Raw genomic sequence first — 27136 nt, 5'->3', positions numbered from 1 at the left:
AACCGAGCGAACTAATCAGACGTTGGAAACTTATTTGAGATGTTTTGTTTCTGCTGATCAGGATGATTGGGTGACTTTTTTGCCATTGGCCGAGTTTGCCCTTAATAATCGGGCTAGTTCTGCTACTTTGGTTTCGCCTTTTTTCTGCAATTCTGGTTTCCATCCTCGTTTTTCCTCGGGTCAGGTTGAGCCTTCTGACTGTCCTGGGGTGGATTCTGTGGTGGATAGGTTGCAGCAGATTTGGAACCATGTGGTGGACAATTTGAGGTTGTCACAGGAGAAGGCTCAGCGCTTTGCCAATCGCCGCCGCGGTGTGGGTCCCCGACTTCGTGTTGGGGATTTGGTGTGGCTGTCTTCTCGGTATGTTCCTATGAAAATCTCCTCTCCTAAATTCAAGCCTCGCTTCATCGGTCCTTATAAGATCTTGGAAATCCTTAACCCAGTGTCTTTTCGTTTGGATCTCCCAGCATCGTTTGCCATTCATAATGTGTTCCATAGGTCTTTGTTGCGGAGGTATGTGGTACCTGTGGTTCCTTCTGTTGAGCCTCCTGCTCCGGTGCTGGTCGAGGGCGAATTGGAGTACGTGGTGGAGAAGATATTGGATTCTCGTATCTCTAGACGGAGGCTTCAGTATTTGGTTAAGTGGAAGGGCTATGGTCAGGAGGATAATTCCTGGGTTGTCGCCTCTGATGTTCATGCGGCCGATTTGGTTCGTGCCTTCCACGCGGCTCATCCTGATCGCCCTGGGGGTCTTGATGAGGGTTCGGTGACCCCTCCTCAAGGGGGGGTACTGTTGTGAATTCTATTTTTGAGCTCCCTCTAGTGGTCACAAGCGGTACTGTGTAGTGTTGTCTTTCTGCAGGTTGGCTGCATCAGCTGGTTCGTTATCCTTGGTTGGTTTCCTATTTAGCTCACCTGGAGACTCAGTTCCTTGCCTGCTATCAATGTATTCAGTGCTCTTCAGATTCCTTGTGTCTACCTTGCTCCCAGTCTCTCCAAGACAAGCTAAGTTTTTGTTTGATCATTTTTTGATTATCAGTGTTCATTATGTTTTTAGTCCAGCTCGCTAAAATGTGATTTCCTCACTTGCTGGTTGCTCTAGGGGACTGAGTTTCTCCCCCCACACCGTTAGTTGGTGTGGGGGTTCTTGAAATCTCAGAGTGGATATTTTGTAAGGGTTTTTTACTGACCGCATAGATTCCCTTTTCTATTTTCTGCTATCTAGTATTAGTGGGCCTCATTTGCTGAATCTGCTTTCACCCCTGTGTATGTGCCTTCCTCTTACCTCACCGTTATTATCTGTTGGGGGCTTCTATATCTTTGGGGATTATTTCTCTGGAGGCAAGAGAGGTCTTTTCTTTCTCTCTAGGGGTAGTTAGTTCCTCAGGCTGGCTCGAGACGTCTAGGATTTTTTAGGCACGTTCACCGGCTACTTCTAGTGTGTTTGGATAGGTTCAGATTTGCGGTCAGTCCAGTTTGCCACCTCCCTAGAGCTTGTCCTATGTTTGTTACTTAGCTGGAGTAATTTGTGATCCTCAACCACTAAGGATCATAACAACTCCCCTCTTATCTCCTCTTCCCACAATCGTATACAAGATTTCTCTCGCGTATCACCCCTACTCTGGAACCCTCTACCACAACACATCAGACTCTTGCCTACCATCGAAACCTTCAAAAAGAGCCTGAAGACCCACCTCTTCCGACAAGCCTACAACCTGCAGTAACCACCGATCAACCAAACCGCTGCATGACCAGCTCTATCCTCACCTACTGTATTCTCACCCATCCCTTGTAGATTGTGAGCCTTCGCGGGCAGGGTCCTCTCTCCTCCTGTACCAGTTATGACTTGTATTGTTTAAGATTATTGTACTTGTTTTTATTATGTATACCCCTCCTCCCATGTAAAGCGCCATGGAATAAATGGCGCTATAACAATAAATAATAATAATAATAATAATAAAATAATTATAATTCTGCTGCATCTGCAGCATGTGTCACACATCCATGAGCTTCACAAATCACTTCAGAGACCAGGTCTTTTTTCAAAAGTTGAACTTTACTGAACAGCAATGTATTCATCACACGGGCATAACGATTCGCACAGAACCACATATCCTGCATTTTCACTGCCTTCTGGGCAGACTCTATTCTTTTTGTAATCTCTCTCTTTTTCCTTTCAGCATTTGCTGACATACCTCTAGTAAAACTCTAATCTGTCCGTGCCTTCCTTTTCCCTGCCATCTAGGCAGACTCTATGGATAGTCCATGTCCCATTTGTGCCTTCCACATCACCAGCTCCCTGTCAGCCCCTTGTCCGGTTCCATTTGGGAAAGGTGCTGGGAATGCCATCTCAGCTGCTACTGCCCCTGTTTTAGACCCTGGATCCTTCTTGGGGATGGTCCTGTTAAGCTGGTGCCCAACTGCACTATTCTCCAGCCTTTGGCCCCTTCCTGCCGTAGCAGCTTTATCCCGATAGCCTGCAGTCTGCTCCACTGCTTCTCACCACCCCCGCTCTGAGCAAAGGTGCCCAGGCTTCTGCTCCTATACAGGAAGTGCTTCTCCTATATCCCTCTGCTCCGTGCTGCTCTGTGGACCCTCACCTTTGCTTTACCCCTATGCTGCCTGTATCTAATTAACACTTCTATCTATTCTATACTATCCTATCTCTAAGATGATCCCCTCTATTTTAATCCCCCCTACGGTCCTATACTGTCCCTAAGCTTATACACAATACATCACATTACAGTACATAACATTACATTTCACATTAATACACCATGAGGTGCTGCACGCAGTCCTGTGAACAGCTACTAGGGGACAGGAGGCATGTGAGGGTCCCCGCCACCTCCTTACATGCTGACTGACCCCCTGTTGGGTCTTACATATTGTGACAGATGTCACCGGACAATGCAAAAGTGACATCAACCCCACAAATATGAACCCCACTTGCCACCGCCAGAGGGCAAGTGGGAAGAGTCGGGCAAAGTGCCAGAATTAGCGCACCTAATAGATGCGCCCTTTCTGGGTGGCTGCAGGCTGTTATTTTTAGGCTGAGTGGCAAAGTCCATGGCTGATTGTCAAAAATGGTGGAGGGGGCACGCCGTTTTTTTTAAATTATTTAAATAATTAAAAAAATCGTAGTGGGGACCTCTCTATTCTTGATAATCAGCATTGCTAAAGCAGACAGCTGAGGGTTGCAGTCCCCAGCTGCGAGTTTTGTCTGGCTGGTTGTCAAAAATACACGGGAACCCATTTTTTTTTTATTATTTATTCAGAGCGCAGGCGGCGGTTGATGAATGCTCCCATCTCTGTGCATTTCATTCAGATATCTGCATTACATAGGTCCCTTTATGGCTCTATCCCCAAGTGCCTAGCCCTATGTCACTTACCAAGACTGTGGCAATGCTTTTCCTCACCAAAGTTTAAAAAAATCTATTTGTATTAAATAGACTGGCCAAAGCAGATTCGCTTGTTGTCACCTAATGTGCCTCCAAGTAGGGGTGGACAATCCAACTTGTGCAGCCGCACAAGGGCCCAAGAGGTAATGGGGCCCATTTCCACCTCCAAAACAGGTGGAATTGTACATTCTGATAAGCTATTGGACTGCAAAGGGCCCATCTGTTGTTCTTGCACAGCAGTCCTTTTCTGTCTCTATCCACCAGTGACTCCAAGGATTCAGGTCCCCTGCTAGACCCCCTTCCCAGTCCCTGTTGCACCTTCTATTATCCTATTCAAAATTCATATTTGCAATTCATTTTTATTAAAAATATTATCTTTGGTAACGAACACAAAAGGCAAAGATTTTGAATATGATATGATATTTTATCTTTTTTTGCATATCACTTTTTGCTTGTGTGCTGGAGCAGCTTTCATCTTGGCTTCAGTAGGGAATTTTGAGTATTATCAGTGAAAGCAGGATACCTATCCAGGCTGTCTTTCATGAATTAGATCCAGGAGTCTTTCCACTAATTTCCTGTTATATAGAATAAGAATAAAGCAAAAAAAATCATTGAGAGTTTTCCCAGCTATAAACAATGGTCATTTCCTTGCCATACTCTCGTGAATCCAAGCTAGATTTGTTGCCAGATAGATTTGGGAAGATTTATCAATTCAATTATACTAATGGTGTTATTTAATTAAAAAAAAAAGTATACAGCCATATCTATGATATCTCCCTTCCTGATGTTCTAATGTTCACTGTTCTAATGTACATTGTTTTAATTCTGACATCAAGAGAATAACAGCTGATATTAATGGGAATCTGTCACCCCAATTTTTGCCTATAAGATGTGGCCACCACCATCAGGGGCTTATCTACAGCATTCTGTAATGCTGTAGATAAGCCCCCCGATGTAACCTGCAAGATAAGAAAAACAGGTTATATTATACTCACCCAGGGGCGGTCCCAGTTCGGTTTTGTCCGATGGGCGTCGCAATCCGGGTCCGGAACCTCGCATCTTCATACGATGACATCCTCTTCTTTTCTTCCTGCAAAGTACTGCAGTGCACAGGTGCTGGGCCTCTCTGACCTTTCCCGGCGCCTGTGCACTGCAGTACTTTACGCTGCCCTCAACAGGACAGACAAAGTATGCCTGTGCCGGAGCCGCGGCAGGAAGCAAAGAAGAGGACGTCATTGTATAGGTGAGTATAATATAACCTGTTTTTCCTATCTTGCAGGTTACATCGGGGGCTTATCTACAGCATTACAGAATGCTGTAGATAAGCCCCTGATGGCGATGGCGGCATCTTATAGGTGAAAATTAGGGTGACAGATTCCCTTTAAGGGTGTCTGATAACCTTACATTGGTATAGAGTTGGATGCGTGCTTATGTGTGATACAGTGTATCTGTTTATATATTTTGGCCTATTACCCACCATAGGGGCATAGTTAGTAATGCTGGTTCACACAGACATAACTACTGTCCACTTATATTCACTTTTCTTCTTCATCCAATGCAGACTGCTATGACATCTTCCAGTCATGACTCATGGCTGCAGAATGTCATACTCAGACATACTATATATGCTTCTAGAGCACATATGTCAAAATCTGACAAGGAGGATGAGAATATTTGGGAACCAGGCAAGTCCCCCTAGAATATTTGGCCCATTAGGCTGGCAGGTCACCCGGTATCGCACATTCAAGTATATCAGCATCCTAAATGCCAATACAGTTAAAGGCAGTGATGGAGGAGGGAACGTCAGTTAATGCTTCCTCTCCGATCATTCCCCCCCTGCGTCTGACGTCTCAGTGCAGCGGGTACATTGACATCATTACAAAGTGCAAAGCAATTAAAGCAGCTGGGGAATGGACAGAGGTGAGTATTTTTTTAATGTGGAACATATTATACTGTATGGAACATTTGGTGGAGCCATTATTCTGTATGGAGCACTCTGTGGGGTAATTATACTTTATAGAGCACTATGTGGGTCCCTTTATACTGTATAGAGCACTATGTGGGGCCATTATACTGTATGGAGCACTATGTGCTGCCCATTATACTGTACGGAGTGCTATGTGGGGCCTATTACACTGCATGGAGCACTAAGTGGGGCCATTATACTGTATGGATCACTATGTGGGGCTTTATACTATATGGAGCACTATGTGGTGCCAATTATACTGTATTGAGCACTATGTGAGGCTCATTGTAGTGTATGGAGCCCTATGTGGGACCATTATACTGTATGAAGCAATATGTTGGGCTATTATACTGTATGGAGAACCTTTTCAGGCCATTATACTGTATGGATCACTATGTGCTGCCCATTATACTGTACGGACTACTATGCAGGTACTATTATACTGCATGGAGCACTATGTAGGTCCATTATACTATATGGAGCACTATGTGGAGCCATTACACTATAGGGTGTGCTATGTAGTGCCAATTATACTGTATGGAGCACTATATGAGGCCCATTATACTGCATGGAGCCTTATGTGGGGGCATTATACTGTGTGGAGCAATATGTTGGGCCATTATACTGTATGGAGCACTATGTGCTGCCCATTATACTGTACGGACTACTATGCGGGGCCTATTATATTGCATGGAGCACTATGTAGGCCCATTATACTATATGGAGCACTATGTGGGACCATTATACTATATGGAGAGCTATATGGTGCCAATTATACTGTACGGAGCAATATATTGGGTCATTATACAGTATAGAGCACATTTTCAGGCCATTATACTGTATGGAGCACTATGTCGGGCCATTTTGCTGTATGCAAGGCAATGCAGGGCCTGCTATAATGTATGGAGGACTATGTGGGGCTCATTATACTATATAGAGGGCTGTGTGGGGATTAGAATTCGAGAATCCTACTGTGATGGGTCACCATTCTTTATCGGGGGGGACAGTAGGGTGTGTGTGCATGTGGAGGATAATGTGGAGGAATTCACTGCACTGTGGGAGTGTCATACTGTGTTTGGTGGCACTTTTGTTGGCATCATACTTTATGATTTGTATTATTCATGGTTTTTTATCCTTTGTTAATACATATTTAAATTAGCCATTGGGCCATATGCTTTCTACTGCTCTTACATAACATATTGTATTATTCCAATACTTTATTCTAAGATCTATTAAATAAAATGTACTTTGCTCTTGGAACAACCCTTTTAAGTTTATTTCCATATGAAAACACTCATCGTTTAATTGATGTTAAGAAAAACTTCCTCAATTGTAAACATTTTTTAATGGATACAAAGATTTTGATATTGATTAATAAATATCCAAGATTTTATTTTTGGCCCTCTGTGTATTTGAGTTTGAGATCCCTGTTCTAGAGAATGCTCTTGACTTTTACTCCGACTTCTAAAGAAACATCATAGTGCCACCCTGGAATACTACACATGCAATAATAATATCGCCCTTTTGTTTCCTTCACAGTAACTGCACTTCTAAAAACTAAAATCATAATAGTAAAATTGCCCTTTGTGCCCAAACACATTAGTTGTGCAGCAATGTTTAACTTTTGTGCACCTACATAGTAATAAGTGCATTGATGTCTTTGCACCACCTGCCAAGTGAATAAGACGTCCTCTGGTGCTGTGGCCTGTGATTGGTGTTTGGCATGTTTGTGCAGGGCAGGGATTGCCTGACAAAGAGCCAATGGCCAATAGATGTAAACTGGAAGTGCATTTGAGGATGCTTATCTAGTTGAAAACAGTGCTCACCACCTGTGGGCCTGTACATAGTCATACCCACTCAGTGTCGGACTCAGGTACCAAGGGCCCACCACTAACACTAACTTTGGGGAGGCCCACTTTTCACCTGTATACAAATATTATACTACCTTCGTTCACAAATTTACCTATATCTCTATATAGTAATAAATTGTGTAGTTCGGTTAACCCCTTTCTGACATCTGACGTACTATCCCGTCGAGGTGGGGTGGGCCCGTATGACAACCGACGGGATAGTACGTCATATGCGATCGGCCGCGCTCATGGGGGGAGCGCGGCCGATCGCGGCCGGGTGTCAGCTCACTATCGCAGCTGACATCTGGCACTATGTGCCAGGAGCGGTCACAGACCGCCCCCGGCACATTAACCCCCGGCACACTGTGATCAAATATGATCGCAGTGTTCCGGCAGTATAGGGAAGCATCGTGCAGGGAGGGGGCTCCCTGCGTGCTTCCCTGAGACCCCCGGAGCAACGCGATGTGATCACGTTGCTCCAAGGGTCTCTTACCTCCTCCTCCCTGCAGCAGGCCCGGATCCAAGATGGCCGCGGCATCCGGGTCCTGCAGGGAGGTGGCTTCACTGCGCCTGCTCAGAGCAGGCGCCGGGAAGCCTCCAGGATCTGTGCACGTCAGATCGCCGATCTGACACAGTGCACAGCAAAATGTCAGATCGGTAATCTTACACTATAACATGATGCCCCCCTGGGGCAATGTTATATTGTAAAAAAAAAAATATTCACATGTGTAAAAAAAATTAAAAAAAAAATCCCCCAAAAAAATTCCCCCCCAAAAAATATCTTGTTCCTATAAATACATTTCTTTATCTAAATAAAAAAAAAAAACAATAAAAGTACACATATTTAGTATCGCCGCGTCCATAACGACCCGACCTATAAAACTGTCCCACTAGTTAACCCCTTCAGTGAACACCGTTAAAAAAAAAAAAAAAAACGAGGCAAAAAACAACGCTTTATTATCATACCGCCAAACAAAAAGTGGAATAACACACGACCAAAACAACGGATATAAATAACCATGGCACCGCTGAAAACGTCATCTTGTCCCGCAAAAAACAAGCTGTGATACAGCATCATCAAAGAAAAAAGAAAAAAGTTATAGTCCTCAGAATAAAGTGATGCAAAAATAATTATTTTTTCTATAAAATACAGGTCCTTCTCAAAAAATTAGCATATAGTGTTAAATTTCATTATTTACCATAATGTAATGATTACAATTAAACTTTCATATATTATAGATTCATTATCCACCAACTGAAATTTGTCAGATCTTTTATTGTTTTAATACTGATGATTTTGGCCTACAACTCCTGATAACCCAAAAAACCTGTCTCAATAAATTAGCATATTTCAACCGTCCAATCAAATAAAAGTGTTTTTTAATAACAAACAAAAAAACCATCAAATAATAATGTTCAGTTATGCACTCAATACTTGGTCGGGAATCCTTTGGCAGAAATGACTGCTTCAATGCGGCGTGGCATGGAGGCAATCAGCCTGTGACACTGCTGAGATGTTATGGAGGCCCAGGATGCTTCAATAGCGGCCTTAAGCTCATCCAGAGTGTTGGGTCTTGCGTCTCTCAACTTTCTCTTCACAATATCCCACAGATTCTCTATGGGGTTCAGGTCAGGAGAGTTGGCAGGCCAATTGAGCACAGTAATACCATGGTCAGTAAACCATTTACCAGTGGTTTTGGCATTGTGAGCAGGTGCCAGGAAGCATGAAGTGCTCCAAAATCTCCTGATAGCTAGCTGCATTGACCCTGCCCTTGATGAAACACAGTGGACCAACACCAGCAGCTGACATGGCACCCCACACCATCACTGACTGGGTACTTGACACTGGACTTCAGGCATTTTGGCATTTCCTTCTCCCCAGTCTTCCTCCAGACTCTGGCACCTTGATTTCCGAATGACATGCAAAATTTGCTTTCATCAGAAAAAAGTACTTGGGACCACTTAGCAACAGTCCAGTGCTGCTTCTCTGTAGCCCAGGTCAGGCGCTTCTGCCGCTGTTTATGGTTCAAAAGTGGCTTTACCTGGGGAATGCGGCACCTGTAGCCCATTTCCTGCACACGCCTGTGTACGGTGGCTCTGGATGTTTCCACACCAGACTCAGTCCACTGCTTCCTCAGGTTCCCCAAGGTCTGGAATCGGTCCTTCTCCACAATCTTCCTCAGGGTCCGGTCACCTCTTCTCGTTGTACAGCATTTTCTGCCACATTGTTTCCTTCCAACAGACTTACCATTGAGGTGCCTTGATACAGCACTCTGGGAACAGCCTATTTGTTGAGAAATTTCTTTCTGGGTCTTACCCTCTTGCTTGAGGGTGTCAATGATGGCCTTCTTGACATCTGTCAGGTCGCTAGTCTTACCCATGATGGGGGTTTTGAGTAATGAACCAGGCAGGGAGTTTTTAAAAGCCTCAGGTATCTTTTGCATGTGTTTAGAGTTAATTAGTTGATTCAGAAGATTAGGGTAATAGGTCGTTTAGAGAACCTTTTCTTGATATGCTAATTTATTGAGACAGGTTTTTTGGGTTATCAGGAGTTGTAGGCCAAAATCATCAGTATTAAAACAATAAAAGACCTGACAAATTTCAGTTGGTGGATAATGAATCTATAATATATGAAAGTTTAATTGTAATCATTACATTATGGTAAATAATGAAATGTAACACTATATGCTAATTTTTTGAGAAGGACCTGTAGTTTTTATCGTATAAAAGCGCCAAAACATAAAAAAATGATATAAATGAGGTATCGCTGTAATCGTACTGACCCGAAGAATAAAACTGCTTTATCCATTTTACCAAACGCGGAACGGTATAAACGCCTCCCCCAAAAGAAATTCATGAATAGCTGGTTTTTGGTCATTCTGCCTCACAAAAATCGGAATAAAAAGCGATCAAAAAATGTCACGTGGCCGAAAATGTTACCAATAAAAACGTCAACTCGTCCAGCAAAAAACAAGACCTCACATGACTCTGTGGACCATGTCCACTCAAATGTGGTAACGCAAAAAATATTTTTTGCAATAAAAAGCGTCTTTCAGTGTGTGATGGCTGCCAATCATAAAAATCCGCTAAAAAACCCGCTATAAAAGTAAATCAAATCCCCCTTCATCACCCCCTTAGTTAGGGAAAAATTAAAAAACTAAAAAAATGTATTTATTTATATTTTCCCATTAGGGTTAGGGTTAGGGCTAGGGTTAGGGTTAGGGCTAAGGTTAGGGCTAGGGTTAGGGCTAGGGCTAGGGTTAGGGTTAGGGCTAGGGTTAGGGCTAGGGCTAGGGTTAGAGCTAGGGCTAGGGCAAGGGTTAGGGTTGGGGCTAGGATTAAGGCTACAGTTAGGGTTGGAGCTAAAGTTAGGGTTGGGGCTAAAGTTAGGGTTAGGGTTTGGATTACATTTACGGTTGGGAATAGGGTTGGGATTAGGGTTAGGGGTGTGTCAGGGTTAGGGGTGTGGTTAGGGTTACCGTTGGGATTAGGGTTAGGGATGTGTTTGGATTAGGGTTTTAGTTATAATTGGGGTGTTTCCACTGTTTAGGCATATCAGGGGCTCTCCAAATGTGACATGGCGTCCGATCTCAATTCCAGCCAATTCTGCGTTGAAAAAGTAAAACAGTGTTCCTTCCATTCTGAGCTCTCCCGTGCGCCCAAACAGGGGTTTACCCCAACATATGGGGTATCAACGTACTCAGAACACATTGGACAACAACTTTTGGGGTCCAATTTCTCCTGTTACAATTGGGAAAATACAAAACTGGGGGCTAAAAAATAATTTTTGTGGAAAGAAAAAGATTTTTTATTTTCATGGCTCTGCATTATAAACTGTAGTGAAACACTTGGGGGTTCAAAGTTCTCACAACACATCTAGATAAGTTCCTTGGGGGGTCTAGTTTCCAATATGGGGTCAATTGTGGGGGGTTTCTACTGTTTAGGTACATTAGGGGCTCTGCAAACGCAATGTGACGTCTGCAGACCAATCCATCTAAGTCTGCTCCTTCCCTTCCGAGCTCTGCCATGCGCTCAAACGGTGGTTCCCCCTGACATATGGGGTATCAGCGTACTCAGGACAAATTGGACAACATTTTTTGGGGTCCAATTTCAACTGTTACCCTTGGAAAAATACAAAACTGGGGGCTAAAAAATAATTTTTGTGGAAAAAAAAAGAATTTTTATTTTCACGGCTCTGCGTTATAAACTGTAGTAAAACACTTGGGGGTTCAAAGCTCTCACAACACATCTAGATGAGTTCCTTAGGGGGTCTACTTTCCAAAATGGTGTCACTTGTGGGGAATTTCAATGTTTAGGCACATCAGTGGCTCTCCAAATGCAACATGGCGTTTCATCTCAATTCCTGTCACTTTTGCATTGAAAAGTCAAATGGCGCTCCTTCCCTTCCGAGTTCTGCCATGCGCCCAAACAGTGGTTTACCCCCACATATGGGGTATCAGCGTACTCAGGACAAATTGGACAACAACTTTCAGGGTCAATTTATTCTCTTACCCCTGGGAAAATAAAAAATTGGTGGCGAAAAGATCATTTTTGTGAAGAAATATGATTTTTTATTTTTGCGGCTCTGCATTATAAACTTCTGTGAATCAATTAATGGGTCAAAGTGCTCACCACACATCTAGATAAGTTCCTTAGGGGGTCTACTTTCCAAAATGGGATCACTTGTGGGGGGGTTTTAATGTTTAGGCACATCAGGGGCTCTCCAAACGCAATATGGCGTCCCATCTCAATTCCAGTCAATTTTGCATAGAAAAGTCAAATGGAACTCTTTTGCTTCCAAGCTCTGTCATGCGCCCAAACAGTGGTTTACCCCCACATATGGGGTATCGGCGTACTCAGGACAAATTGTACAAGTTTTGGGGTCCATTTTCTCCTGTTATCCTTGGTAAAATAAAACAAATTGAAGCTGAAGTAAATTTTTTGTGAAAAAAAGTTAAATGTTCATTTTTATTTAAACATTCCAAAAATTCCTGTGAAACACCTAAAGGGTTAATAAACGTCTTGAATGTGGTTTTGAGAACCTTGAGGGGTGCAGTTTTTAGAATGGTGTCACACTTGGTTATTTTCTATCATATAGACCCCTCAAAATGACTTCAAATGAGATGTGGTCCCTCATCTAAGTCATCTGGGTAATTTCGCAATGCATCTCTGGGAACGGAACCTGCCGAGAGCATCAAGAGGAGCGGGAAAGCTGCGGAGGCGGCGGAAGGTGAGAATAGCATGATTTTTTATTTTTTCTATTATGTTTAACATTATATCTTTTTACTATTGATGCTGCATAGGCAGCATCTATAGTAAAAAGTTGGTCCGGGATGGGGCAACACACTGGAACTGACTGGAGGGGAGTAGGGAGGGGGCACTGACTGGAGGAGAGTAGGGAGGGGCCAATTCGAGGCCGGACTAAGCCTGTCGCTGATTGCTCGCAGCCTGATAGCCACGACCAATCAGCGACGCGGGATTTCCGTTACAGACAGACAGACAAACAGACGGAAGTACCCCTTAGACGATTATATAGATAGATGGAACACTGTGTGGCCATTATACAGTATGGAGCACTGCGTGGCCATATTTGTTTCTGTTTATAATTATTGTTTATGAAACAATGTGATCAGCAGTGCTAAATGAGTGTGGTTGGGACGTTGATATGAGTGTGACTAGTTGTGAAATGGGTGTGGTCAGGGGCGTGACCTAACATTTGCGCGCGCCGCTAACTTTGTCCCTCTTTGCCTTCTTCAAAAGTTGGGAGGTATGTGGGTGCTGTACAGTAGTAGATATAGTTGTTTGCACATGATGCCCAACATCACCATGGATTGGCTGGAGAAATCTGTATAAATAATAGTGTGAGAAGCTCTGTACGGATTTACTCTTTTTCTCCTAATCCTTCCCCAAAAACGTTAATAAAAATCAATCAATTATTATATTATATATTATATTATATTGTGTTATTGGAAAGTATAATTTGTTCTGAAAAAAGCAGGCCATATTTGAACGGAAACGCACTGAAAATAATTGGGGGGGTTTTCGACGAAAAAAGGCTTTTATTTACTATTATTTTCAATAATTCCTAGAAATGGACCTATTGCTTATATGTTGTTTTTACAATCTTAGGTCAAGTACACATTAGCGTTTCTGTGCGTAGCGTATCATCTGCATGTGCAAACGCATGCCAAAATGTATGCAGACGCATGCTGCGGCTGCGTTTTTACTCAGCTTCATCTTACGCAAGACGCCAAAAAAAAATGCTGCATGTGCGTGATGCGTTTAAATGCGTTTGCGTTGTTTATGCGCATGGTGGAGGTGGTGAAATCCTTTCCTGGACATGCGCAGTCTGAAGTACGCATGCGTATCGAACGCATGCGTACGCATGTCCTAGTGTTCCAATGCATTCCCATAGACAGTAAAGCGTTGTTTCGAAGCACCCATCCACATGCGTATACCTGCACATATTTGACGCCTCAAAAAATGCAGCATGTTGCGTTTGCTGCACGCCGCAAAATGACGCATGCCTACTCAAACTGCGAACTGATGCAAACGCATGTCCCTGCGTACACAGTATTAAATGTATGTACGCAACACGCATGCAGATCGGTACGCAGGTATACGCTGCGCACACATACGCTAATGTGAACCCGGCCTTAGTTCTGGGCAAGCAGATGAGGCAGCAGAAAAAAACAATAAATTATGATTTTTTTTTTTTGCTACAGAGCTCTGTTTAGTGAGGAGGTTATTTTGTAAATGAATTTTCACTCTATACATACAGTGAAGTTCAAACATTCAACTTGGTTTAAAATATTATTAACCAAGGAGGCACGGCCACCCTTCATGTAGGACATAACTTACAGAGAAAGAATTGATCTTTACACTTTTACTCATTTAGGAGTGCACAAGCCAATATCACAGGACCTCTTCTTTTCATGACTTTGATGGCTCTCTCTGGAGTAAAGAACTATGAGATGAGAGGCAGCAGACATGATGTCATGTGAAAACATTAAACGTCTGCCAGGCTACATCTGGAAATCCATTCAATACAAAGAAGAAAGGCTGAATTGAGAGGATGGATCGACAGGATCTCAGTGAGAAAGGATTGCTAATTCCTTTTCTACCTGTATTTTACTACGCCGAAAAATACTTCTATGTTCCCTACTGATATGCAGGTTTGGCCGCATAACAGCGTTCAAATGACATGATTACCAAAACTACTATATCTATTAAGAGCTTTTCCTTTTTCTGTCCCAATCTGTATCCTTCTCCATCTACAGAGGAAAATTGTTATCTCCGCATCCAAAATAGCCAGGCTGCATACATACACATAGGCCCCGATTCATAAAAAGCGATTAAGCCAGAAATCTAGTGCAAATCAATTTGAAAAGTCGCAACGTTTTTGTGCAATTTGAAATTGCACAAAAATGATGCTGCTTTTGGTGTTTTCATGCCAAGTTTTGCCAGCTCCCTCAAAGTCAGTGGAGCTGTGGTGAGACAGGGGCGCAATGGGGGCAAATAATGATGTTAATTCATGAGGAGCGGTGATGTAACTTGCACTAGAAATCTTACTATCATTTCTGAATTGAATCATAAGCATCTGACTCTGGCACAACTCCGCACCAAGAATGCATTGATCACGCCGGTCTTGAATCGGGGTCACAGACTCAGAATTCCAGTTCTCCAGAAGATATTAGCAAGTGGCAGAAATATTCCAACTGCCCTTCTTCACTCAACCAACATTGCTCCATTCTAGGTTCTTGTATATATTCCAAATATAGATCCTATCCATAAAGACTCTTTTGTACGGCTAACCCCACATTCTAGGCCAGTGTTCCCCAACTCCGGTCCTCAAGAGCCACCAACAGGTCATGTTTTCAGGATTTCCTTAATATTGCCCAGGTGATCATTGCATTACATGGAAAGGCAAGAATTACATCACCTGTGCAATACTAAAAAAATTCTGTATACATGACCTGTTGGTGGCTCTTGAGGACCGGAGTTGGGGAACACTGTTCTAGGCAATCTTCTATTGGCCTACTTATGAGAGCTAATAGAGCAGACACATATTCCCCCCATCTACCTCTCACTCACATATGGGCAAACTCCAGTTTAAAAACAGGACTCATATCTCCATCCTCATCTCAATAGATTGGTTTCCATACTTTACATCATCTAATTACAGAATCAGATCAGTAGGGCTTGCTCAGACTGACAAGTAGCATCCGATGATTCTCTCATGCAAGAGAATTTGATGCTATTAGTGATGAGCGAGTATACTCGTTGCTCTGGTGGTCTCTGAGTATTTGTGAGTGCTCGGAGATTTAGTTTTTGTTGACGTAGCTACATGATGTGCGGCTGCTAGACAGCTTGAATACATGTGGGATTCCCTAGTGACCAGGCAACCCCCACATGTACTCAGGCTGGCTAGCAGCCATAAATCATGCAGCTGCGTCAACAAAAACTAAATCTCCGAGCAGTTACAAATACTCGGAGACCACCCGAGCAACGAGTATACTCGCTCATCACTAGATGCTATATGTATATGACCCTCGGCTCAAACTTTGCTGCGAGCGTGAGTCGAGTGTCATTTTACTGTGATCTGATTCTCTTGCATGTGAGAATCAGATTACAGGTGTGGAGAAGATGGCAAGCTTACTTTCTCCATCTTCTCCTTTCTGTGAGTCGGCATATAATGGACTAATGACATCTGAGTGCAGTCCGATCATTTGCACACACCCATAGACTTGTACATACAGTTGTGCTCAAAAGTTTACATACCACGGCAGAATTTTTGCCTTCTTGGCCTTTATTCAAAGAATATGAATGATAACACCAAACCTTTTTCTCCATTCATGGTTAGTGGTTGGGTGAAGCCATTTATTGTCAAACTACTGTGTTTTCCCCTTTGAAATCATAATGACAACCCAAAACATCCAAATGACCCTGATCAATAGTTTACATACCCCGGTGATTTTGGCCTGATAACATGCACAGAAGTTGACACAAATGGGTTTGAATGTCTACTAAAGGTAACATCCTCACCTGTGACCTGTTTGCTTGTAATTAGTGTGTGCATAAAAGCTGAGTGAGTTTCTAGGATCCAGACAGACTCTTGCATCTTTCATTCAGCCACTGACATTTCTGGATTGTGAGTCATGGGGAAAGCAAAAGAATTGTCAATGGATCTATGGGAAAAGGTAGTTGAACTGTAGAAAACAGGAAAGGGATACAAAAAGATATCCAGGGAATTGATAATACCAGTCAGGAGCGTTCAAACTGTGATTAACAAATGGAAAGTCAGGGGTTCTGTAAAAACAAAGCCACGGTCAGGTATACCAACAAAAATGTCGTCCTCAACTGACAGGAAAATTGTTCAGGATGCAAAGAAAATCCCACAAATAACATCATCTGAAATACAGGACTCTCTGAAAACTAGCGGTGTGGCTGTTTCAAGATGCACAATGAGGAGGCTCTTGAAGAAAAATGGGCTACATGGTCGAGTCACCAGAAGAAAGTCATTACTGAGCAAATGCCACAAAGTATATCGCCTATAATACACAAAACAGCGTATTGTAGGCGACCCAAAAAACAGGTCACATATGAGGATGTTACCTTTAGTAGCCATTCAAACCCATTTGTGTCAACTTCTGTGCATATCAGGCTAAAATCATCAGGGTATGTAAACTTTTCATCAGGGTCATTTGGATGTTTTGGGTTCTCATTATGATTTGAAAAGAGAAAACACAGTAGTTTGACAATAAATGGCTTCACCTAACCACTAACTATGAGTGGAGAAAACGTTTTGGTTTTATCATTCATATTCTCTGAAAAAAGGCCAAGAAAGCAAAAATTCTGCCAGGGTATGTAAACTTTTGAGCACAACTATAGGTTAGTCATTGTGGATTTCCATACAAATTCTTGCCGTTTTTCTGCAAAAATAAATAACATAGTAGTAACAGATACATCACCAGCAAATGATTTATTTTCTTTGGACTACAACCTCTAGTGATGAAACTGAAATGTTGCTATATTTATGAAGACTTTGGTTACATCACCAGAACACAAGACATGTTTAACATACAGTTGTGTGAAAAAGTGTTTAACCCTTTCCTAATTTCCTATTCTTTTGCATGTTTGTCACACTTAAATGTTTCAGATCAGCAAACAAATTTACATTTTATACAAAGATAAAACAAGTAAACACAAAATGCAGTTTTTAAATTAAGGTATTTATTATTAATTTGGGAAAAAGAAATCCAAGCCTACAGGGCCGTTTGAAAAAGTGTCCCCTCCCCCTTAAAACATAAATTAACTGTGGATTATCACATCTTTGGGAAGCTGAGTTCAAATTGCCTAGTCACACGCACGACTGAGTACTGTCACACCTGTACCCAATAGAGAAATCAATTAAATAGGACCTGCCTGACAAAGTAAGGTAGACCAAAAGATATTCAAAAGCTAGACGTCATGCCACGATTCAAATTCTAGAACAAATGAGAAACAAAGTAATTGAGATCTATCAGTCTGGAAAAGGTTTTAACACCATTTCTTAAGCTTTAGGACTCCAGAAAACCACAGTGAAAGCCATTATCTACAAATGGCAAAAACATGGAATAGTAGTGAACCTTCTCAGGAGTGGCAGGCTAACCAAAATTACCCCAAGAGTGCGGCAACGGCTCACTCAAGAGGTCACAATAGACCCCACAACAACATTCAAAGAACTACAGGCCTTACTTGCCTCAGTTAAGGTTAGTGTTCATGGCTATTATTATTTATTATTATAGCGCCATTTATTCCATGGCGCTGTACATGTGGGGAAGGGTATACATAATAAAAACAAGTACAATAATCTTGAACAATACAAGTCACAACTGGTACAGGAGGAGAGAGGACCCTGCCCGGGATGGCTCACAATCTACAAGGGATGGGTGAGGATACAATAGGTGAGGTAGAGCTGGTCATGCAGCGGTTTGGTCGATCGGTGGTTACTGCAGGTTGTAGGCTTGTTGGAAGATGTGGGTCTTCAGGTTCTTTTTGAAGGTTTCGATGGTAGGCGAGAGTCTGATGTGTTGTGGTAGAGAGTTCCAGAGTAGGGGTGATGCGCAAGAGAAATCTTGTATGCGATTGTTGGAAGAGGAGATAAGAGGGGAGTAGAGAAGGAGATCTTGTGAGGATCGGAGGTTGCGTGCAGGAAAGTACCGGAAGACGAGGTCACAGATGTATGGAGGAGACAGGTTGTTGTTGGCTTTGAATGTCATGGTTAGGCTTTTGTACTGGAGTCTCTGGGTAAAGGGGAGCCAGTGAAGGGATTGACAGAGGGGAGAGGCCGGGGAATAGCGGGGGGACAGGTGGATTAGCCAGGCAGCAGAGTTTAGAATAGATTGGAGGGGTGCGAGAGTGTTAGAGGGGATGCCACAGAGCAGTAGGTTACAGTAGTCGAGGCGGGAGATGATGAGGGCATGGACTAGGGTTTTTGCAGATTCTTGGTTTAGGAATGTACGGATCCGTGAAATAGTTTTGAGTTGAAGGTGGCAGGAAGAGGAAACGGCTTGGATATGTGGTTTGAAGGAGAGATCAGTGTCAAAGATAAACCCAAGACAGCGAGCTTGTGGGACTGGGGAGAGTGGGCAGCCGTTTACTGTAATGGATAGGTTCGTTGGGGGGTCACGTGAGATGGGGGAAAGACGATGAATTCTGTTTTGTCCATGTTAAGTTTTAGAAATCTAACGGAGAAGAAGGATGAAATAGCGGACAGACATTGAGGGATTCTGGTTAGTAAGGTGGTGATATCTGGACCAGAGATGTAAATCTGTGTGTCGTCAGCATAGAGATGATACTGAAAACCGTGAGATTCCATGAGCTGTCCCAGGCCAAAGGTGTAGATGGAGAAGAGCAGGGGCCCTAGAACTAAATCTTGCGGGACTCCAACAGATAGGGGGTGAGGTGAGGAGGTGGTGTGTGAGTGGGAGACGCTGAATGTCCGGTCAGTTAGGTATGACGAGATCCAGGATAGGGCCAAGTCTGTGATGCCAAGGGATGAGAGGGTCTGCAGCAACAGGGAATGGCCCACTGTGTCAAAGGCAGAGGACAGGTCCAGGAGGAGGAGGATAGAGTAGTGCCGCTTGCTCTTGGTGGTTAATAGGTCATTGGTGACCTTAGTTAAGGCAGTTTCAATGGAGTGGTGTGACCGGAAGCCTGATTGTAAGCGGTCAAAGAGGGAGCAGGAAGCTAGATGGGAGGACAGTTCAAGATGGACGTGTTGTTCCAGTAGTTTTGAGGCATAGGGGAGAAGTGATAAAGGGCGATAGTTAGATACAGAGAATGGGTCAAGAGAGGGCTTTTTGAGGATAGGTGTGATTGAGGCATGTTTAAAGCTTGAGAGAAAAACACCAGTTGTTAGTGATAGGTTGAAGAGATGGGTTAGGGTTGGGATGAAGACTGTGGCAAGGTTTGGGATGAAGTGGGATGGGATCGGGTCAATTGCACAGGTGGTGAGATGTGATCTTGAGAGTAGAGTGGAGAGTCGATCTTCTGTAATGATGGAGAAGTTGGTTTTGGAGGTGGAGGGCTGGGTAGTTGGGAGGAAGGGCTCTGGGGTTGTTCACTAAAACTTTCTCTGATGTTCTCAATCTTCTGCTTGAAAAATGAGGCAAAGTCTTCAGGTGAGATGAGTGGGGAGGGAGGAGGTGCTGGGGGACGGAGGAGAGAATTGAAGGTGTTGAATAACTGTTCAGGGTTGTGAGACAGGGAGGATATGAGAGATGAGAAGTAGGTTTATTTTGCTGTGGCGAGTGTGGTCTTCAAAGTTGTGAGGGACTGTTTGAATGCGATAAAGTGCTCGTTGGAGTGGGATCTTTTCCATCTGCACTCAGCAGCCCTGGAAGCTTGCCTCAGTTCTTTGGTCAGGCTGGTGTACCAGGGCTGTCTGTTGATTTTGCGAGCTTTGGTATGTGTGAGACGGGCAAGAGATTCCAAAGCTACAGCTATTGTGGTGTTATATAGAGCGGCAGCGTTATCCACATTGGGTAGGGAACTTCTTATCTGTGAGAGGGAGGAGGGATTTAGAGAGTGAGTGTAGATCAAGGTGTTTAAGATTTCTGTGAGGGTGTGCAAGTTTGTGGGGTGGGGATTGTAGACAAGGAGTGGAGAGGGAAGAGAATGTGAGTAGATTGTGGTCAGAAAGAGGAAGAGGTGAGTTAGAGAGGTTAGATAGGGAGCAGAGGTGGATGAAGATGAGGTCCAGTGTGTGACCATCTTTGTCAGTGGCTGCAGAAGACCATTCAGTGAGGCCGAAGGAGGAAGTGAGAAATAGAAGTTTAGTGGCAGATGAGAGGGAACTGTCAATGGGGATGTTGAAGTCGCCCATGATGATAGTGGGGATGTCCGCAGAAAGGAAATGAAGTAGCCAGGTGGTGAAGTGGTCAAACAAGGTGGTAGCTGGCCCTGGGGGGCGGTAAATGACAGCCAGTTGGAGGTTGGAGGGGGAGTAGATGCGCACAGAGTGCACCTCAAAGGAAGGGAGGGTAACAGATGGTGGAAGTGGGATTGGGGTGAAGGAGCAGTTATCTGACAGGAGAAAACCAACTCCTCCACCATACTTGCTGCTGGGGCGGGATGTGTGAGAAAGGTGGAAGCCACTATACGAAAGCGCAGCAGGAAAGCTGTGTCAGAAGGGGTGAGCCAGGTTTTGGTGATGGTGAGGAAGGAAAGTTTGTTAGTAATAAAATGATCATGGATGTAGGAAAGTTTTTTGCAGACAGAATGAGCGTTCCATAGAGCTCCTGTTAGTGGGACTGGTGAAGTGGTGGCCGGGCAAATGGGTATAAGGTTAGAGAGGTTGCGGAAATTTGTGATAGAGCGTGGATGGGAGGAAGAACTGACTGTGGGGATGTGGTGAGGAGGACCAGGATTTGGAGAGATATCACCAGCAGTGAGAAGGAGCAGAGAAAGTGTTAGCAGGTGGGAGCAGGAGAGGGCATGAGGTGGCTGTCTGTGCTTGGAGATGGAGGATTGTATGCTGAGGAACAGTTCTGAGGAGGAGGTGAGATGGATGGGGAGGATTGAGGAAGAGATGAACAGTTCCTTACTAGGTGTAGGTATTAGGGGAGTTAGCAGAAAGTGAAGGATTATACCATATTCCACCATAAGAAAGAGGTTGGGATAAAATTGCCTGCATTGCAGAGTTCCAAGATGAAAACCACTGCTGAGCAATAAGAACATAAAGGCTCTTCTCAGTTTTGCCAGAAAACATCTTGATGATCCCAAATACTTTTGGAATAATACTCTGTGGACTGACAAGACAAAAGTTTAACTTTTTGGATGCTGTATGTCCCATTACATCTAGCGTAGAAGTAACACAGCATTTCAGAAATGGAGCATCATACCAACAGTAAAATATAGTGATGGTAGTGTGGTAATCTGGAGCTGTGTTGCTGCTTCAGGACCTGGAAGACTTGCTGTGGTAAATAAAACCATGAATTCTGCTGTGTACCACATAATCCTGAGGGAGAATATCCTGCTATTTGTGACCTCAAGCTGAAGCGCACTTGTGTTGTGCAGCAGGACAATGATTCAAAACACACTAGTAATTCCACCTCTGAATGGCTTAAGAAAAGCAAAATTAAGGCTTTGGAGTAGCCTAGTCAAAGTCCTTACCTTAATCCAATTGAGATGCTGTGGCATGACCTTAAAAAGGTGATTCATGCTCGGAAACCCTCAAATGTGCCTGAATTCCAGCAATTTTGCAAAGATGAGTGGGCAAAAATTCCTCCAGAGCATTTTAAAAGACTCATTGCCAGTTATCACAAATGCTTGATTGTATTTGTTGCTGCTAAGAGTGGCCCAGGGCCGGCTTTAGGGGCAGACAGACTCGGCATCTGCCTATTGCCCTCATTACCTCAGGGGCCCCAGCCAGTAGCATGCTGCTATTAGCAGCAAACCATGTGGCCACTATGGGACTCGTGAGTCAGGAAGGCCTGGTGCCAGTGCCCTCCCAAAAATATACGTTCATCTTTTTTGACATCATAGTGTCACGCACAGTGTAGGACAGACTAAGTGCAGCAGAAAGGGAAGGGGAAAGAGAACCAAACACTAGGGAAGTGGGGAGTGGAGGCCCCTAGATAGATGTAATGTCACCCTGTCTGCCCAATTGTCTCTATATAGATTCCGCACATATCACCGAGCAGGATACCTAATCCAGGCCTGAGCCTGGCAATAAGCCCTGCACCAGGAAGGACAGAATGAGCACTAGTCAATCCCCAACTAGGACACACAAAACAAGGGAATGCTTAGTTTGAGTAGACTAAGAGTGAAACACCAATGTGTTCAAAACTCCAGTGAAGACGCTAGCCAACTGCTGCAGCTCCAAGCCTCAACAGGGAAGGGCAAATAGAAAATATCAGTCGCACTTGCCAACAGCAAGCAGGAAGTATATCAACACTCAGGTCCAGGTGTGTCCATTAGACACAAGGGAGATGGCCACTCGTATGCAAAGCAAACTGAGACTGAGACCTTCTGCAGACAGATGCAGTGCAACGGTCTGCAGCCTCTGACAGATCTGTGACAGTACCCCCTTTCTACGAGAGGCCTCCAGACACTTGGGATGAGGTTTCTCAGGATAAGAGGTGGGGAATGAATAAAGCAGTCTGGGGGCGTTCACCTCTGATGCAGAAACCCACATTCTTTCCTCTGGATCATAACCCAACCAATGCACCAAGTATTGTAGGGAACGACGTCGGAGGCGAGAATCTATAATCCTCAAAATTTGAAACTTTAGTTTCCATCAGCCATTATAGGGGAGGCCGTAGGGGAGAAGGCTCAAGGGGATCCACATATCTCTTGAGCAAAGACCAGTGAAAAACTTTGTAGATCTTAAGAGCCTGAGGTAACTCAAAATGAAATGCTGCTGGACCAATGACGGTGGTTATCTTATAGGGACCAATGAATCTAGGTCTCAACTTCTAGGAAGGAACCCTCAACTTGAAATTCATGGTAGACAACCACACAAAGTCATTCCCATTCAGGTCCAGACCTGGCACACATTTACTGACAGTCATGTTTATACCTGTCTCTCCTGACCCGGTGAGGAACAGGTAATAGTGAAACAGGACCAGATAGATGGGTATGCGGTACTTTAGAATGTGCGCAAACATTTCAGGTAGACACTTGTTCAACTTCGCAGCCTGGATTTAGCCAAGGAAATACAGTCAGGATCATCATAGATAAGGGCTAGGGCCCTGAAAAACTCCTCCACAGACTGCAGACACATAGAGTCCTGTGGTGAGAAAAAGCCCAGGACTGAGGTCCCCCTGCAACAGTGAAATAACAATTGCTACTCATTGCTCCTCATCTCCAGAGGAGTAAGGACACAGTTTAAAGTACAATTTCCATGTCTCTTTAAACACAAAAAACTTGTCCATACCCCAGAAAACCTGTCTGGGAGAGCAATTTTTGGCTGAAGCTGGACCCGGTTACCTTCAGCGTCCCTCACAATAGGAGCCTGCAGCCGCCACCATTGCTACTGATCCTCAGAATGAAGGTTAGTCACCTCCAGTGTCAACAGCTGCTTTGCTAGCATAGAGACAGGATCTATGAACAAAGCAAAAGAAAAAAAAACCCACAAGAAAAAACCCACCACCAAAAAAAAAAATGCATGTCAGTTTCTTTCTTTTTTTTCTTTTACAAACGTGAACGGCGGGTGATAATGTCATGCACAGTGATGGACAGACTACGTGCAACATAAAGGGATAAGGGGAAGGGAACCAAACACTAGGGAATGAGGGTGTGGAGACCCCTAGACAGATCTAATGTCACCCTGTATGCCCTATTGTCCCTATATACTGGCTGAGATGATTTTACCTCCAATCAGAAGCGGTGTTTGCCACGCTGTCATACACATGACAAAGCGACAAATACCTGGTGTTCGGGCAGATGAACCTGAACAGTTACATGAACTTCCTAGTGAAGTCGAGTAGGTGAAGTAGGTGTTTGGTATAGACGCCGAACTTTACTGTTTGGGTTCGCCCATCTTTATCCAATAACCTTTTCATACTTGTCTGGCTTCAAGAGTGGTGTTTCGCACCCCCCTACAAGGTGGCATTGGAAGCTAGATTGATATGATATGTGAGTTTGTTGTGCTCTCGCGGCAGGCACAGTTTCACCTTGTCCTCAGCCTCTGAGCTGACCATCAGCAGCACATCCACTTCCCCGTCCCTTACCAGGTGCCTTGCTCATTTTAAATTAAATATAATATATCTCTGTTGAGAAAACGTTGCAGACAGTATTACGATGCCAGAAAAATTTACCCACTACAGATGGATGTATAAGACTGTATTATCAATAGCAATGCTATTTGTAACCAAAGTTTTTTTGTGTGTGTTTTGAGGCTCAAATCTAGCACGATAATTGCCATGTAAAATGTCATTGTTGAAAAATTTGCAGTATTACAATGCCAGCAAAATTTGACCACTTGAGATGGACGTATAAGACTGCAGTATCAATATAGCAATGCAATTTTTTTACAAACTTGTTTTTGGTTTTTTTTAGGCCAGACTCCAGCACAATGAATGCCAAATAAAATATGACAGCTAAAAAGAGGCTGTATTACAATGCATAATTTGCTCACCTCAGACAGACATATGAGACGGCAGTATAAACATAGCAATGCGATTTTTGTAACAATTTATTTTTGGGGGGGTTTGAGGCCCAACTGTAGCATGTTAAATGTTGTATAGAATTTCACAGCTGAAAAAAAGGCTGTATTACAATGCCAGGCAAATCTGCACACCTCAGGTGGACACATGTGACTGCAGTATAAATATAGCAATGCAATTTTTTTTTTTAGCAATTTCTTTATTTTGGGGTTTTGAGGCTGAGTAGTAGCACAATAAAGTATGTAGAAAATTTCATTGCTCAAAAAAATTGCAGTATTACAAGGCCACAAAAATTTGCTCATTTCCGTTGAACATATGAGACTGCAGTATAAATATAAGAATGCGATTTAATTAACAAATTATTTTTGAGGGGTTTTGAGGACCAACTGTGGCATGCTATATGCTGTATAAAATTTCACAGCTCAAAAACAATGCTGTATTACAATGTCAGGCAAATTTGCACACCTAAGATAGACGTATGTGACTGCAGTATAAATATAGCAATGCCATTTTTTTTTACAATTTCTTTTTTGGAGGGTTTTGGGGCACAACTGTAGCACGATAAATGGTGTATAAAATTTTACTTCTGAAAAAATTGCAGTATTACAATGCAAGGCAAATTTGCCCAATTGAGATGGACGTATGACACTGCAGTATCATTATAGCAATGTTATTGCTATCCAACCAAGTCTGGCTGTATGCTTTTGACACACAACTGCCACAGTAAAAATGGAGTATAACATTTCCCTTCTCAGAACAATTTGTAGGATTAAGAACAAAAAGAATATTTTTAGCCCTGAGAAGGGGTTTTGGCGTCAGTTGCAGGCTGCAGCATAAAGGACGTGCAGTTCACCCTTTCCTTGTCCCTTCAGCACAATCTCTCCCTAAGTGTCGCTAACAGCAGCATTAATATTGATTATAATTGGCCCTAAGAAGGACTCTTGTTGTGTTTCACAGAAATATGAATGTGGTTGAATCCCTGGCTAATACGCAGCTACAATTCTGTCCCTCTTTCATCAGCATCTCTCACTACACTGCCTGTGTCCCGGGTACAGTGTGACGAGTATAGCGTTGAAGGTCTTGTATAGACCTGATGATTCTATGCAGCCAGCCAACCACAGTAATGCCACACATGTTCATTAGCTGTCTAAAAAGTGCCAAACATGTGGGGCAGGGACTCGAGCTCCCGTTAGAATGTTCAAAAAATACTCACCGAGTAACAAGCATCACTGATGCTCAAGCGAGTGACGAGTAGTGACGAGCATGCTCACTCATCACTCTATCTAGTAAATCTGCATTGTTTACATGTTTGTATATGTTTTTGTCAATGTTTTACTATCTTTGTTAAGAATGTGCTGCATTTGTATACTCATTATTAGTAATATAATTTACTAATTATTTTCCGTCTACCTTGCAGGCTGGGATATAGAGGCTGGCAACTCTGAAGGTATTAATCCTGAAGTACTCATTTCATTGTCTGCTCCTAAGATGTGTGCCACTCATTTTTCAGGCAAACGCCACTTTATTGCTGGGAGATTTTTGCCATATGATATACAGAAGAAATTTGACTTGAACCTACCAAAGTATCCTGGGACAGAATATGTAGTGGAACTCTAGATTAGACTGCTTTGAAAACTATGACCTGTCAATAAATGTATACAAATTTCGGTATTATTCTGTATATGGTGTATTTCTTAATAAAAAAGAGAATTTAGACTGTTATTTTGTGTAATATATATAGGGTGGTCTCCAGATCTGACAATTAAATATTGGGGATAATTTGTTACAGAAATGGACTACTATGTTGAAAAAACTAAATTGTTGAAGGATCTTTTTTACAATAGGCATTAATCACCTATCCACAGAACAAGTAATAAATGTCTCACCACTGCAGTTCACACAAATTGGACTTACACTACTAGAATTGTGATCCTGACTCCAGTGCTCCTCGTGAAGGTTCGGTGAGGGGACATGAGAAAAAAGCTGAAATGGATGGGAAAGCGCTAAAACTAAATGGGGACAGCATAGAGAAGATGCCTGCATGCCTTTATAACTCACATAAGGTATCTGGGAATAATGTTGTCAGACTATTGCGCTGGTTTTACGTTTTTTTAAAAAGACCTACCAAACCAAACCAAAATTTTTTTAAAGGGAAAAATGATATTTCCTTCATAATTACATGTATATAATGCAAAATTTAAAAAAAGACCTCCCCTTTAGCACATATTCACACGGAGCGTTTTGGCTCTATTTTTTACTTTAACATTT

General features: G+C 43.1%; 1 protein-coding gene across 1 annotated transcript in view; it reads left to right on the top strand.

Moving 5' to 3' along the window:
- The window catches only part of YJEFN3 (YjeF N-terminal domain containing 3), a 599789-nt gene extending 573199 nt beyond the window's left edge, over nt 1-26590 (top strand). Inside the window, exon 6 of the mRNA XM_077252326.1 lies at nt 26286-26590. Within this exon, the coding sequence (XP_077108441.1) occupies nt 26286-26485 (200 nt within the window). The 3' untranslated portion in view covers nt 26486-26590. The remainder of the gene's footprint in view (nt 1-26285) is intronic.
- Nucleotides 26591-27136: the final 546 nt, after the last annotated feature.

The sequence above is a fragment of the Ranitomeya variabilis genome, chromosome 1, assembly GCF_051348905.1.
Source record: "Ranitomeya variabilis isolate aRanVar5 chromosome 1, aRanVar5.hap1, whole genome shotgun sequence".
Lineage (NCBI taxonomy): Eukaryota > Metazoa > Chordata > Amphibia > Anura > Dendrobatidae > Ranitomeya > Ranitomeya variabilis.
This window is presented reverse-complemented; position numbering and strand designations above follow the sequence as displayed.